This window comes from Nicotiana attenuata, unplaced genomic scaffold, assembly GCF_001879085.1.
Source record: "Nicotiana attenuata strain UT unplaced genomic scaffold, NIATTr2, whole genome shotgun sequence".
NCBI lineage: Eukaryota > Viridiplantae > Streptophyta > Magnoliopsida > Solanales > Solanaceae > Nicotiana > Nicotiana attenuata.
The window spans coordinates 313,298-327,274 of NW_017670663.1; the positions used below are offsets into that span (position 1 = coordinate 313,298).

Here is a 13,977-nt window from a genome sequence, read left to right on the forward strand (position 1 = left end):
AAAGTTTTGGTTGTCTGAAAATAAAACTTTAATGATGTTTGTAGTGATTATTCAAATAGAGTGCAAGGTCACAAAAAGGATGAGAAGAACAAGAAAATTATGAACGCACACACGCTAGAGGGGGGGAGGTGGAGGGGGGTGGGGGGGAGAGATTTTTTGAGATGGGGGGTATTATTGTACCAACTCCAATAGTCTAGGGGCAGTTTTGACCTTTTTCCGTTATGACACGTGGAAATTAATTAATTTTTTTTTATCTAACATGGCAGTTAGTCGTAAGGGCATTCTTGAGCCGAAAAGATAACGGTGAGGGCAATTTTTTCAAAATGGGTGGACGGAGGGCATAATTGTACCAACTCCAATAGTTTAGGGGCAGTTTTGACCCTTTTCCGTAATAACTATAGTGTAAATTAAAGAAATTTTACACTATCAAATCACTTAAAATAATAACTATAAGTAAAATGTTATATCAAAATATAGAATGTCAGATCAATAAGCTAAAATTAGCTGGATCAACAAAAAAAATTGAAAAGAATCGTATTAATTAAGAGATTTTTTCTTTCTTATACCATATATGAAACCTTATTATCAAAAATGTGCATAGTTTCTAATTTACCCGCTCTGTCCACATTTTTTCTACAGTTATTATACCAATCATTAAATAATAATTAATAGTAGCTGAATTTTCCTAATTTGCCGAGCTAAAATTGAGGAACAGAATATTTTAAAAAGATTTGGCGTAAATCAAATCAAATCATATTCTTCCAGATATTCCTATTTAGGCGCGCTACAATTATGGAAGCAAATATTCTTCCAGATATTTTCCACCATTGATAGCCATTAAAAAGCTTGAAAGCTTTGAATTCAAATTTGGGTTTTCAAAAATCATTATTTGTTTGGATTGGGTGTTGTTGAAAATAATCGGGAATATGGTTTGGAGTTTATATCTCAATTTTGAGGGGTTTTGGTGAAGATTAGACTTGGTTTTGACTGAAATTCATATTGAAACTCGAAGAAGAAGAAGAAGACATTGCAGAAATTGTAGATAAATTGTAGATTATTTGTATTCTGATTATAGATGCTTTATTTTCTGTTGTCACAAATAAAAAACGGCTAAAACTTCTACAAATCTTCTGAAAAAACGTAATTATGTCAAAAATCACAATTATGCTAAAATTGGATGGGAATTGGGATATAAAAATTCAATGTACCCCGTTTGTAGATATTTTGTAGATAAATTGTAGATTATTTGTATTCTAACTGTAGGTGCTTTGTTTTCTGTTTTCACAAATCAAAAACGACTAAAACTTCTACAAATCTTCTGCAAAAAACGCAATTATGTCGAAAATGCCAATTATGCTACAATTGAAATGGGAATTAGGATATTAAAATTCAATGTGTCCAGTTTGTAGATATTTGGTAGATAAATTGTAGATTATTTGTATTCTGATTGTAGATGCATTGTTTTCTGTTTTCACAAATCCAAAACGACTAAAACTTCTACAAAAAACGGTCTACAATTTATCTACAAATTTTCTACAATTTATCTACAATTGCTGCAATATAATGTATGTCATGTCTTCTTCTTCTTCTTCTTCTTCGAGTTTCAATCTGAAATTCAGCCAAAACCAAGTCTAAATATTCACAAAACCCCTCAAAATTGAGATATAAACTCCAAAACATATTCCCAATTATTTTCAACAACACCCAATCAAAACAAATAATGATTTTTGAAACCAAATTTGAATTCAAAGCTTCAAAGCTTTTTAATGGTTGTCAATGGTGGAATTGCTACTCTCTTGTCTCTTTGCAGGTTTGTTCTTCTTCATTGAGAAAATTTGAAGCTGAAGGTAAATGTGTGTATGAACTTTGAAGATTTGACTTCAATTTTGATGAACTTTATTGTTCTTTCATTGATGAACTTCAACTGGAGTAAAATGGGGAACCAACTTTGTTGAAGGGTTTCTTCAATTTTCTGTGAATTTAGAGGGAGAATTTGGTTTCAGAAGATGGAAAATGGTAAGAAGAACGTGGGTATGGGTAAAACGTGGGTGGGACTGAGGGGTTAGGAGAGAGAAACGTGCAGATTCCTGTAATTAAGGAGTAAAAAATGTACAATTAATTATACCCTTAATTAATTATGGTATAAAATTGGTAATTTGGTATACTAAGTGTAATTAACTCAAACCTTAAACATTGAGGGTAATAAGGTTTCCTATGTGGCATAGGAATGTAAAAATCTCATTAATTAATTGTATTAATCACGGTCTCACTAAAAAAATTAATGCAAATGAAAAAACAAAATTATGATGAACTAGAAATTCGAAAATTGTAATAGCATAAAGCAAAGACCGGTAAAACTAAAATGCCAGAATGTATATATATTACCAAAGGCTGCTCACTAGGTTGTTGTTTTTGTTGTAAAATATACAAGTCATACATGGTAAATCCCAATAGTTGCTCTAGAGAGTGCATATATACAATGCTAGTCGCCACTATAACCAAGCCATGGTCTAACACAAAATATTTAACTGAAGTGAACTGTTAATAAAAATAACACAACATGGAATAATAACATACTGAATCAATAACAACGCGAAAAGTGAGTGAAGTTCCCTGTTGGCTTTAAGCAACATAGAACAATCTTTTGGGATGTACCGGAGCCATTTACTTTTACCGACTGAAGATGCAGATTCGATGAGGATGTCGATGAAACATCACTGTCCCACGGGGCATCTTTCATCTCTCTAATAAGAGAAGAAACTTTGAGCCTCATGGCTGGTTTCCTATCCTGTGAAATTATCCAGGAAAATAACAGTTCAGAAAAACTGACCTCTCTAACTTGGTTGTGAAAAGGCTGAACAAAATTGCAGAAAGTTCATTTGTTAGAGGCATTAGGAAATTAAACTATTGAAAAAGGGAGGATGCCTCACTCCTTAAAGAGCATAAGTTGCCTGTAAATAATCCACAATATCTGCACTTTCAAACATTTGTACTCCAGTATTTGGATCTTCCAAGTATGGGGCCTAAAAACAGAGTCCTTATTAATTTTCCGCATTTCATGAGGTGTGCATTACACTTAACAGACATCCAAAAGGTAGAGCTAACATAAAGCAAAGAATAACCTGGAAATGTCCAACTCTTTCGTATAATACTTGGCGTTTGGGGCTACCACGAGCACAACTGCACCATTTGTTTAGAGCAGTCAGAGGAAATCAAAAGCATTGAAATTGTCGTATACAGGAATAGACATGTCACGTTTATCCTAATTTTTATTTTAAATGAGTAAAGAAGAAAACTAGATAAGAAGAATCCCATTCTTGAAACCAGTGGTAAAGCACACTTCTCATGACAATAAATCAATAATTAGAAAGACAAGTGAACTGAATGGATTCAAATTCTCTTCTGATTGAGAGGAGGATCCTTGATTCACCCCATCGAATGAATGTCAAATCACCTCTATGTCATTTAATCTAGTTCTCAGACAGAAACATTATAAGAATAGGTCTGATCATTGAAGTAACAAGTTAAATTCCTTGAGGGGAAACCTAATTAAATCTAATGTACGAACTTATAGGAGACTTCATAGAAAAGATATTTAATCTTTGATGGTATTCTCATAAACAATCAGATAGCAATCTAAGTTATTCAGCTTATTATTTGATGCCAAAGGCATCCTATATTGCACAGTATATAGGTTTTGTTCATCATCCATTTCACAGTAACATGTACCTGCGGAGTATGTGGGGAAGCTCTAATTCTACAAGCACTTCACGTACAACTTTGCAAAATGGAGACGGCTGGAAAAATGACACAAGTGCAAATAGGTCATGTAATATGGATATACTATTCAGCAAAAACTCTTTTGACATGATGATTGAAAAAATCTATAGAATTCTTAGTGTAGATTCATGTAAACCAAACTGACAGCAGAATGCTTTATAAGTAAGTTTGGGCTAACCTCGTATGCCCATATCTCAAGCGGCTTCGGTGGCAGTTTAGATGGCCTGTAGGAAGACCCCTGGCAAAATCACAACATATTATCTTGGTTTCTTGTTCTCAAAATTAATAGTTTTCTGTCAATTCTTTTATACTGAAATCCTAACTCTGTGAATAAAGTTATGTCCACAGGAAGTCTTTTACTTTTTGGAGATAAAACTTTATGGACGAGAAGTCATGGCACCAAAAGCAAATACACTTAATAGCAGAGAGGAAAAGCAAATACCTTCCCCATTCGACCAATCATGGCAAAACCTGCAGTAAGTGTCTGAGAGGACAAGATCCAACATTTAATAAAGAATATCTCTTAAACACTCTTTTTAGTAATCTAACTCATTGATGACCATAAATCTGTTTGCTTACAGTGAGAAGACCAAGGGACAACATAAGTGGGACATTTCCATCACCTGCACGAGGAAATCAACCTAATTAATGCACTCACTAAGAACAGAGTTTACCAGAATGATGGAGAAATAGTAGGGAGATCAAATGAGAATCAAACCAAACAATCTCTTAAATGGGTCATTTGGAATCAACTGTCATTCATGTCAATCCTAAATCCAAATGTTGCTAACTTTTTAACAAGAAGAAACTATATGGTCTCCAGTATATAGATTAAATGCACTAACAAGAATTTACAATAATAATTTAAGAACTAGAATTCAGATGTCTTTTCAATATAAGTTGGCCATTACAGCTGCGTACCATACTTTCCAACCAAATACTTAATAATCTCATCTGATTCATACATTGCAACTCCAGTGTTTGGATCAACCTGCAGCAGAATAACACAAACGATTAGACGCCATAATGTTTCGATAGACCTGATCAACAAATAGAATAAGAAATCATTTTTTTTTGAAGAATTCAAGTTCAGTAGAGTTACAGCATAGATAGTCATTTTCGCATTTCCAGAACAAGCAAAAAGAAAATGCAACATGATAGACATCAGTGTCCAGCGAAGAAACTACTTAAGCATGTCTTGAACCATCTGAAGCCATCGAATAATTGCGTAGAGTAGAAAGTAGTTTCCAAAAGAACTTTTTTAATAACGATCTCAAAAATAAAATAAAAAACAATTAGTGACAAAAGAGGGTTGCTCAAGTTGTAAGCACCCTCAACCTCCAACCATAAGGCTGCAGGTTAGGGTCACCAAGGGAGCAAAGTGCGGAGCTCCTGGGGAGAAGGTTTTTTAAAAAAAACTTTTAGTAACTTATTTCAGCATCTATTAGACATTCTTAGGCGGCAGGTGAATTACACCTGGTGCTCGTTAATTTACATTTAATAATATTCAGTGAAGATTTCCTTCCTCGCAGTTTTCTTTCTGTCTCAACATAATTTTTGACTCATAGTCCCACATCATCAAGAGAATACAAGAGGAGAATAACACTGTACATTTGAACATAAATAGTAAAATTTTAAGAGGACGTTTAAAAATGATGGTGCAGGTTACAATTTTCCACATTATTTCATTTTAAAGCATGCAATAAATTTGGGGTTGTGTGAGCTTCTGAGTGCTAATTTTCTCTAAGGGAGCCAAAGGAGAGAAGTTATCTAACCATATAGGGGAACTGCTGCTTTCCACCCATCTGACCAACCTTGGGACGGAAATTTGGACCATTTCTTGGGCAAGGATAATAAAGGACGTCAAGGTCTAAAACAGCAACTATTTCCCTAACCTGCAATAAAATTGACATCTTTAACAATCAGGAACAAAAGAAAAGGGAAAAGATCAAATGAGTAGTTCAATGTGTATAATGTTCAAAAGAAAAGATAGTACCAATCTGCTGAAGAAGAATGTCACAAGATTCTTTTTTCTTTTCCTTAAGCTCCATCGAGTTGGTAGGCTAATTAAAATTGAAAGCATAAATATAGTAGTTCCGCACATATTCTTTTTAAAATAGTTCTACATATAGTAGTGTAAACTTCCATTAATCAACCGTTTTAACAATTGAAAGAACTTCCTGTATATGCAAAGTCCGGATGCTTGATAACAGTAACTGGGTATGTAAAAATAAAAGCTCTTTCCGTCCATTCTAGCTTTAATTCACATAATGATAGTAGAAGAGTAGATTATAACTATGAACCTCAATCAGAGAGAGAAAGAAAGAATAAATGCATGTGCAGTTACCTTCCTACAAAACGGGCAGCTGAAGAAATGCCCACATGTTCCATGCCAGGCCACATAAGAGAGGAAACAGGTGAATTAGTCTATAATAAATTCTAAAACTTATATAGCAGATAGGGAAAACTAAACGGAAAGAAGGGTAAATTTGTCATAATAGATGCTGACAGTTGGATGTAATAGTGAGAGTTAAAATACGTTTTGAAGTGGATGGTGAGAATTAAATTACTTCCCCAGCAAAAATACCTTTCAAACTCATATATCTCTATTGGCTTCTCAGGTCGAGGACCTAACTTTGAACTCTCCTTCACCTTGAAGCCTATAATAAACATCTCGTATCAGGAAAAAAAACATCACCCAAAATTATACCCTAATGTTCAAATGAAATGTTAGAACATGTTACTAATACAAAACTTAGGAAGGATATTTCCAGCAATATTTCCTTTGGTGTTGCTGAAATTAGAAGATATCAAACAATGATGAAATATGATGTAATAGTTAAGTGTTTAAGTTAAGTTCTTGAGAAGATCAAAGATGCATATAAGCTACAAATGGTTGGTCTTCTATTACTTCGTTATAAAGGAAAAAACATATTATATGTTTTAACTAATGAACAACGGAATGGAGCTTCGACACTACTTGTATTTCTTATAGAATGAGGTCTGGCTTTATTCTTTTTTTCTCTTTGGTTTGCGTTTTGGGAAGTAAAGATTATCCCAAAATACTTTTGTTTTTGGGAATTTTACACAAACTTTTCTCTTCTCTCTAATATGCACATGAATTCTATCTTAATCACCGCTTGCTGATAATTGCTGCAAAGGCTAACAACTGATTCCGGTTCTCCTCAACATAATCCTAACAAGTTTTGGATGAAAGGCCTGAGGATGAAATGGTAAGGATAACTACCAGCAATTCCAAGTGCATACTGGTCAGACGGAACCTCATTTTTGGAGACAAAAGATGCTGAATACCTGCAGCAGCACAGAAAAAATAAGTATGCCAGATGTATCAAAATCTGCACCCTAAAAGAACTAATACGAAGCTCTTTAAGAAAACCCAAAGGAAAGAAGTCAATAAACTTCAACTGGAATAACTATGTATGCAACTTATATATGTAGAACTTCGCATATATTAATAGCAAATCATATATATTAGTCTACACAGTTTAATAGGTCTACATTTATAAGTTTCATACATAGTTTAACAGGTCTACACATATTCTGTTTAAAGTAGTTCTGCATATATTAGTGTAAACTTCGCATTATGGAAGTCCAATCAGTTGGTGGTCAGAAGAAGTAACAGCCTCGCTGAAGGTACAAATAACTGAAATGAGAGAATCATAATCTCACTTTAAAGTAATAAAGGGCATTCTTTTGTAGTAGCTAGTCAGTTGCAGTCTGCTTCCGAGAAGAATGATAAGTTCTTGTAAGGTACAGAGATCACTTCGTATAATAAATTATATCAATGCTTGCTTCTTTTCACTTATTTGTTGGTTTACTAGTTATCCTCTGGCAAGTTTTCATCCACTGAGATTTAAGTCCCCTCCCTCAGACTAAGTTGCCATCTCCTCGTCCTAGCATACAAGTCGACCATTGGCCACTAGCAGGCCAGTTCTTGGAGTTGTAAGTCTACTCCCATAACTTAAAATAACTACAATACTAAATGCAAAAGCAGCAACGTGGTATAAAATCAAAACTTATACCTTGCGATTACTTAGCTCCGGGCATTCTACTCCTTACACTCAAGTTAAACTAAAAGCATGCAGAAGAATCTGTTAATAACGCCTATAATTCTCGACCAAACAAGCCTTATAATATAATAGATCATTCCAATTTCAGAACACTATTCCCAAGTGATCACAGAACTTGAATGCTCCCCAATTGACAAATACCACTGCAATTTGAATCATATGCTAATCGTCAATCATACAAATCAACCGTCTAGCCTAAATCCCAAATCCCAAATTAGTTAGAGTCAGCTATAAGAATTCCCTGTATCCATTAATATTCAGATGATTCATTATAGTTACTTTTTGGATTTATGTTATATACACTAGCAGTATAAAGATTTTTTTACACTAGCAGTGAATTTTAACTTGTGATAGCATGTTAGTTACAATTTTTATCGTATTACGAAATAGTGTTAATCAAGGAATGACTATATACACAACTTATAAAAATAACTGAACGTTCCAGCACAGTATGTACATCTTGAATACAATTGTCACGAGAATCCATTTAGAAGTTGAATTTTAGAAAAGCATATTGAACCGCAAGTGTGCTTCTTCTTTTATCCCAATTACTATTATCTAGTAAAAGCAACATGGTTAGTGAGGGACTCATATAGCTGACCCCAACTTGTTTGGGACTGAAGCATAGCAGTTGCTGCAGTTTTATAATCTTATTAGCTCATTCCAATTTCAGAGACATTATTCCCAAGTGATCACAAAACTTGAATGTTCCCCAATTCACAAATACCGCTACAATTTAGAATCATACGCATATCGTCAATCATACATACAAATCAATCATCTAGCCTAAATCCCAATCCCAAATTAGTTAGAGTCAGCTATAAGAATTTTCTGTATCCATTCATATTCAGATGATTCATTATAGTTACTTTTTGGATTTAAGTTATATACACTAGCAGTATAAAGATTTTTTTACACTGGCGGTGAATTTTAACTTGTGATAGCATGTTAATTACAATTTTTATCATATTATGAAATAGTGTTAATCAAGTAATTTACTTGTAATTACCTAATAAGTGACTCGATTATATAAATAATTTTCACATAATCAGTGCACAGAACTTAAACTCTACTATTTTTTACTACTACAACACTCTTTCATTTGTTCAAGCTAGGAACTAGCTACACTCTACCAAACTTACATAGGTGGAGTTTATTTATCTCATACAAACACAAGATCAATATTTCAAAAAAAATTGAGGTGATTAAAGATGAAATTAAACTGAATGAAGTAATTGAACAATAAACATACCCAGAAACAAGAGCACCAGTACCAAGGCGAAAAATCAAAGCAAGAGAAGCACTTAATATGTCCAAAATCATATCAGTTCTCGGCGTAAATGGCTTAGGCTTCGGCGCCTTGAAGTTCGGCGGCGCTGAAAATGAAAAATCCGATTTGGGTTCCTCTTTAGTGCTCACAGAACCATTTGAACTATCTGAAGATCGAGCCATTGATTTTACTAAAAAGACTCTGTTATTTGTAGAGCGTTTGTGAGCTGAAATTGGCCGGAAAATTGGAGCCGGTGAAACGTTCAGAACTCCGGCCATGGTTTTCCGGCGAAGTTCAGAAACGAGTGTGTAGTATCTGTTGGTGTGGCCAAAAATGAAACAGGTAATTCTGTTAAGAGGTTTATGGAGTACTTATTTTGTGAACTGTTTTTAGGTAAAATATTATTTTATTTCTTTCATTTATTTGCTTTTTTTTTCCTTTCCAATATTTTTTAGTAACTAGAAGATATTTATAATAACTACATCACTCAAAAATTAAATAGCCCCTCATTATATTCTTTTCATCCCCTTTTTGAATTTTACTGATCGGAGTAATTTATACTCGCACGATAAATTCCTATCAATAATAATAATAATAATAATAATAATAATAATAATAATAATAATAAGAAGAAGAAGAAGAAGAAGAAGGAGAAGAAGAAGAAGAAGAAGAAGAATAATAAGTTGTATGCTCCTTCCGGTCCATTATAAGAGATTTTTGTCTGTTTTCACACAGATTAAGAAATTCACCTTTTAACAATGAAATTGATCATATTAACATTTACTATCTCTTCACATAAATATTCCTAACACATATTCCAACACTATTTACTCCAAGGGCAATGTAGGGAAAAAAATAATTAATTCATTCTTGAAATCTGAAAAAAAAAAACAAATATTTTGGACAAAAAAAATATCAAAAAATCATTTATTGTGGACCGGAGGGAGTATTTAGTTTCTTTTACTGATTTGATTCTAATAATTGAATAGAAGTTACGGTTAAGAACTCGAGTTTTGGTAATTGCCATTTTAAATTTATAAATAAAATTTACTTTTTTTATGGGTACAGAATAAATATTACTTTTGATACTCAACTAGAAAGTCTTATTCTTCTTTTTTCTATAAAACTTAGTACCACCATTATTTTCCTTTTTTCTTTTGTCAAACAGAAATAATATTAAATTTTTACCATTTTCTTTTTCTGTATCCCAAACAAGAGTAACACATTGAATATGAATTACCTCCAAATACTTAATAATATTGATGACAGATCACATATTTGGAAGGTGAAAAGCATAATATGGGGAAACAAATTCAAAGCTAAAAGCTTGCGTATTGCTCAATTTCTTTATTGAAAAATAACTAAACAATTCAAAATTGGAATGAAGTCTTGTTTGACAAAATACTAGAAACTAACTAAAGAATTCAATTAAAACGACTAATAAAAATTATGGTGGAATAGTAAGTAGTCTTTATCTTTAACTAGAGATATTAAATTCGAGCTCTGTGTATCAGTGTATGAAAATGTTTTTACTAGTGAACGTTTTATTCCCAGTATGAAATTTTCGGCACGAATTTGAATTTAATAAAGCCTCAATATGAAGAAATTTTTTTTAAAAAAAAGTTTATTAAAACAATTATGAATGACTTGACAATAAAAAGCAACAGACATAATTTAGATGCTAAACTCTTATCTTTCTCAGAAATTTAACAGACAACTACTCGAGGATTATGTGGTTATGGTTCGTTAGGCTAGAAAGACATTAATAGAAAAGGAAACTCCTAAAAGAAAATTATTATTTTTTCAAATTTTGAGCTCGCTAACCAAAATTCTACCGTTCGAAAAATGTCGTCGATTCAAAATTAAGAGTATTCACTTTTCACTTAACAAAAACAGAAATGAGATGAAGAAAATTAGTTCAGTTCAAGTGATTTATTTTTGAAACCAGTGCAAAATTGTCGAAAAATTCCGGTAGGGGATACTTTTTTTTTTTTTTTTAATGATTCTTACGTTGCGCGAATACGACTTAGTCGAACTACCAATGGATATCTGAGTGGAAAATCAAAAAAGTGTAAAATTATAAATAATACATATATATACTACATTTACAAACTATTTTATCCGGTTTAATTATATTTTACTAATTACTAAAACTAACTGTATCTTTATAAAAAATTATATACATTCCCATAAAGAAGACTCCTTCGAATTGTTTGTTACCTTTTAAAATTCGTGAGCAACGTGCGTCAATAATATATTCTATTTCAAAAAATAAGATATGCGCAAATCATACAAATAAAAAAAATAATTAAACTTGAAGTTGTTTAAGCAAATCAATCATTTGTTTAAACAACAGATTGAGTTATTTAAGCAATTTTAGTAATTGTTTAAGTAAGTGGACAAGTTAGATGAACTACGTGGATAGGATAGGTAACTGTACACGTGTGTATCGATTATTACTAATTAAATATTTGGATACTCTATTATCAATGATTTGTATATACTTGGTAAATTTATAAAGTAAAATATGATTAAGTAATAATATCTCTAGTAAAAATAAATAAAATTTTTATTATAGAATAGTTAAGTAAAAATTTCTCTCTCTCTCGTACTTTGCTAAAGCAACACCAAAAAAAAAAATATATATCATGCTGTTATGAAATAATAAAAGAAGAAGAATAGTATTGCAGAGAAAAGTAGAGAGAGAGAATTCTTATTGATTTGGGATGAATTACAATAGAATAGAACCCTCTATTTATAGGGAGTGTGTGACTTAGCCACCAAGCAATGAACCCTAGAATCTCTCTAAATATAGACATTCACCATAAATAAAATTCTATTTATAACACTCCCCCTGAATGTCTATTCAACAGATAATGTGCCTCGTTAAAACCTTAACTAAGAGAAAACCCAATGGGAAAAAAAATCTAGAAAAGGAAAAAGAGTACACATATCTAATAATACGCCTTTTGGTTGCCTCGTTAAAAACCTTGCAAGGAAAACCCAGTGGGACAAAACCTTGAAAGGGAAAAAGAGTACAACGCGTATTAACTCCCCCTGATGAGAGCATCAATTCACATCCTTGAGCATTTGCATTCCAATCTTGTGCACCATCTTCAAAAGATCTTTGGTAGAGATTTGATGAACAAATCAGCCATATTAACTTGAATGAATATATTGCACCTTGAAATCATCATTCTTGATAGAGATATAATGTCTTCATAAATATCGTAGAATGGCTCTTCAATATCTCTATGGAGGTATTCTCGCTATCACATTATCATGCTTATAGTTATAGCAAGATACATATATGCACAAATTGCAATGAGGATGTGGTACTTCAAGATCAAGAATTGTATATGCTTCAAGCAATTTAAATCTTTCAAGGGTCTCATAAGTTAAGCCATATAAGTCATATAATAGACTTTAATTAGATGCATATCAAGGTTTCATGTCATGCTAGACAAATAAGATATCGAAAACTGATTGCACATATCATTGGCTTTATACTTTCAAGTATTTGAACTACATGTTCAAAACTACATGTCTTTCATATGAATTCAAATTATACTTGAATTGTGGCTCTTCCNGTTCAATATCTTCACATAGAGGTGAAAACTCTTGCTATCATATTATCTTGCTTATAGTTATAGCAAGATACATATGCACAAATTGCATTTAGGATATAGTACTTCATGACCATGAATTCTATATGCTTTAAGCAATTTAAATCCTTCAAGGATTTTTAAGTCATATAAGCCATATAATAGACTTTAGATGCATATCAAGTTTTCATGTCATGCTAGACATATAAGATATCGAAAACTGATTGCACATACCATTGACTTATACTTTCAAGTGTTTGAACTGCATGTTCAAAACTACATGGCTTTCATATGAAACCAATTCATTTGGATTGTTTCTTCAGACTTAAGATCCTCATATATATATTTAGCGCTATCATAGATGTCGTCGACAAATATTTTATATCGGTTCCAACCTCCTTATTTTTCATAAAGACATAACATAGAGATCTCTTCATTCATATATTCAGGTACCTGAATCTCTCTTGAGATCTTATAAAGTGTTATGTCATGTGATCTTCTAGATCACTTGCCTCCTTTATTATGATCATTTTGATCATTTGCTCATCTTCTTTATCAAGAAGTTTATTTGAAACCGATTTGTCTATACGCTTTAAACGTACCATAGATTTTGTCCTTCTAGGACTTAATAGGAGCATTTGCAATGAGAATATAGTTACTTTCTTTGGGTCAGCAAATGCGTCTGGCATGCTTTGCAATAAATTGCACATGAATTATCCTTTTATGAACTTCAAGTTCATATTATCTTATTCGAGGATCTAGATGTACACATGATAATTCATTCCATGTAACTTTTTCTCAACTGTTGTATCTTGTCTCCCCCTCATGTTAGAAAAACTAACTTGTTTCCTCAACTTTGAGAACCCATCTTTGTGCGTTATGGTGTTAATCATAATATACACCGCACATCAATAATAATAAGATGGAATTATTTGGTTCCTGACCATGAACCACCTGTGAGGGGAAAAATTAATATACTTTCGTATATAACGTATATCAAACTGGTATATAAAACTTTGTTCTCATAAGCAATTGTTTAGCTATTAAGTGGAGGCACTCAATAAATCATTTTGCTAAACCAGCTGTGATGTAGACCAACTTATCAAGATGAACTTCTTGAATAGAAAATCTGGAATATGCTCTAAATTAAATTATTGAGCAAGTTACCTCGCAAACACCATGTTGCGGGTTAATAATAATCGCACATGTAACCATCTCATAGATGCATCTT

The 13,977-nt window shown here is 32.4% G+C and overlaps 1 protein-coding gene across 1 annotated transcript; it reads right to left on the bottom strand.

The window, feature by feature from the left end:
* Positions 1-2,352: 2,352 nt before the first annotated feature.
* Positions 2,353-9,515, bottom strand: LOC109242020. The gene is made up of 13 exons (XM_019408846.1): positions 9,124-9,515; positions 7,028-7,092; positions 6,368-6,440; positions 6,128-6,146; positions 5,556-5,675; positions 4,702-4,771; positions 4,360-4,403; positions 4,223-4,264; positions 3,959-4,018; positions 3,730-3,797; positions 3,123-3,180; positions 2,931-3,023; positions 2,353-2,788 (listed from the first exon to the last, which is right to left on the bottom strand). The coding sequence occupies exons 1-12, from the start codon at positions 9,417-9,419 to the stop codon at positions 2,934-2,936; spliced, it is 1,005 nt and encodes a 334-aa protein (XP_019264391.1). The 5' UTR covers positions 9,420-9,515; the 3' UTR covers positions 2,353-2,788; positions 2,931-2,933.
* Between the last annotated feature and the right edge of the window lie 4,462 nt (positions 9,516-13,977).

What these genes read in the sequence shown, in the direction of transcription:
- LOC109242020 (XM_019408846.1), bottom strand. Translation starts at nt 9,419, where the DNA reads ATGGCCGGAGTTCTGAACGTTTCACCGGCTCCAATTTTCCGGCCAATT. An exon ending in ACTGGTGCTCTTGTTTCTGG is followed by an intron (nt 7,093 to 9,123) that starts GTATGTTTATTG and finishes GTGCTGCTGCAG; the next exon opens with GTATTCAGCATCTTTTGTCT. An exon ending in AGCAGCAGTTCCCCTATATG is followed by an intron (nt 4,772 to 5,555) that starts GTTAGATAACTT and finishes ATTCTGCTGCAG; the next exon opens with GTTGATCCAAACACTGGAGT.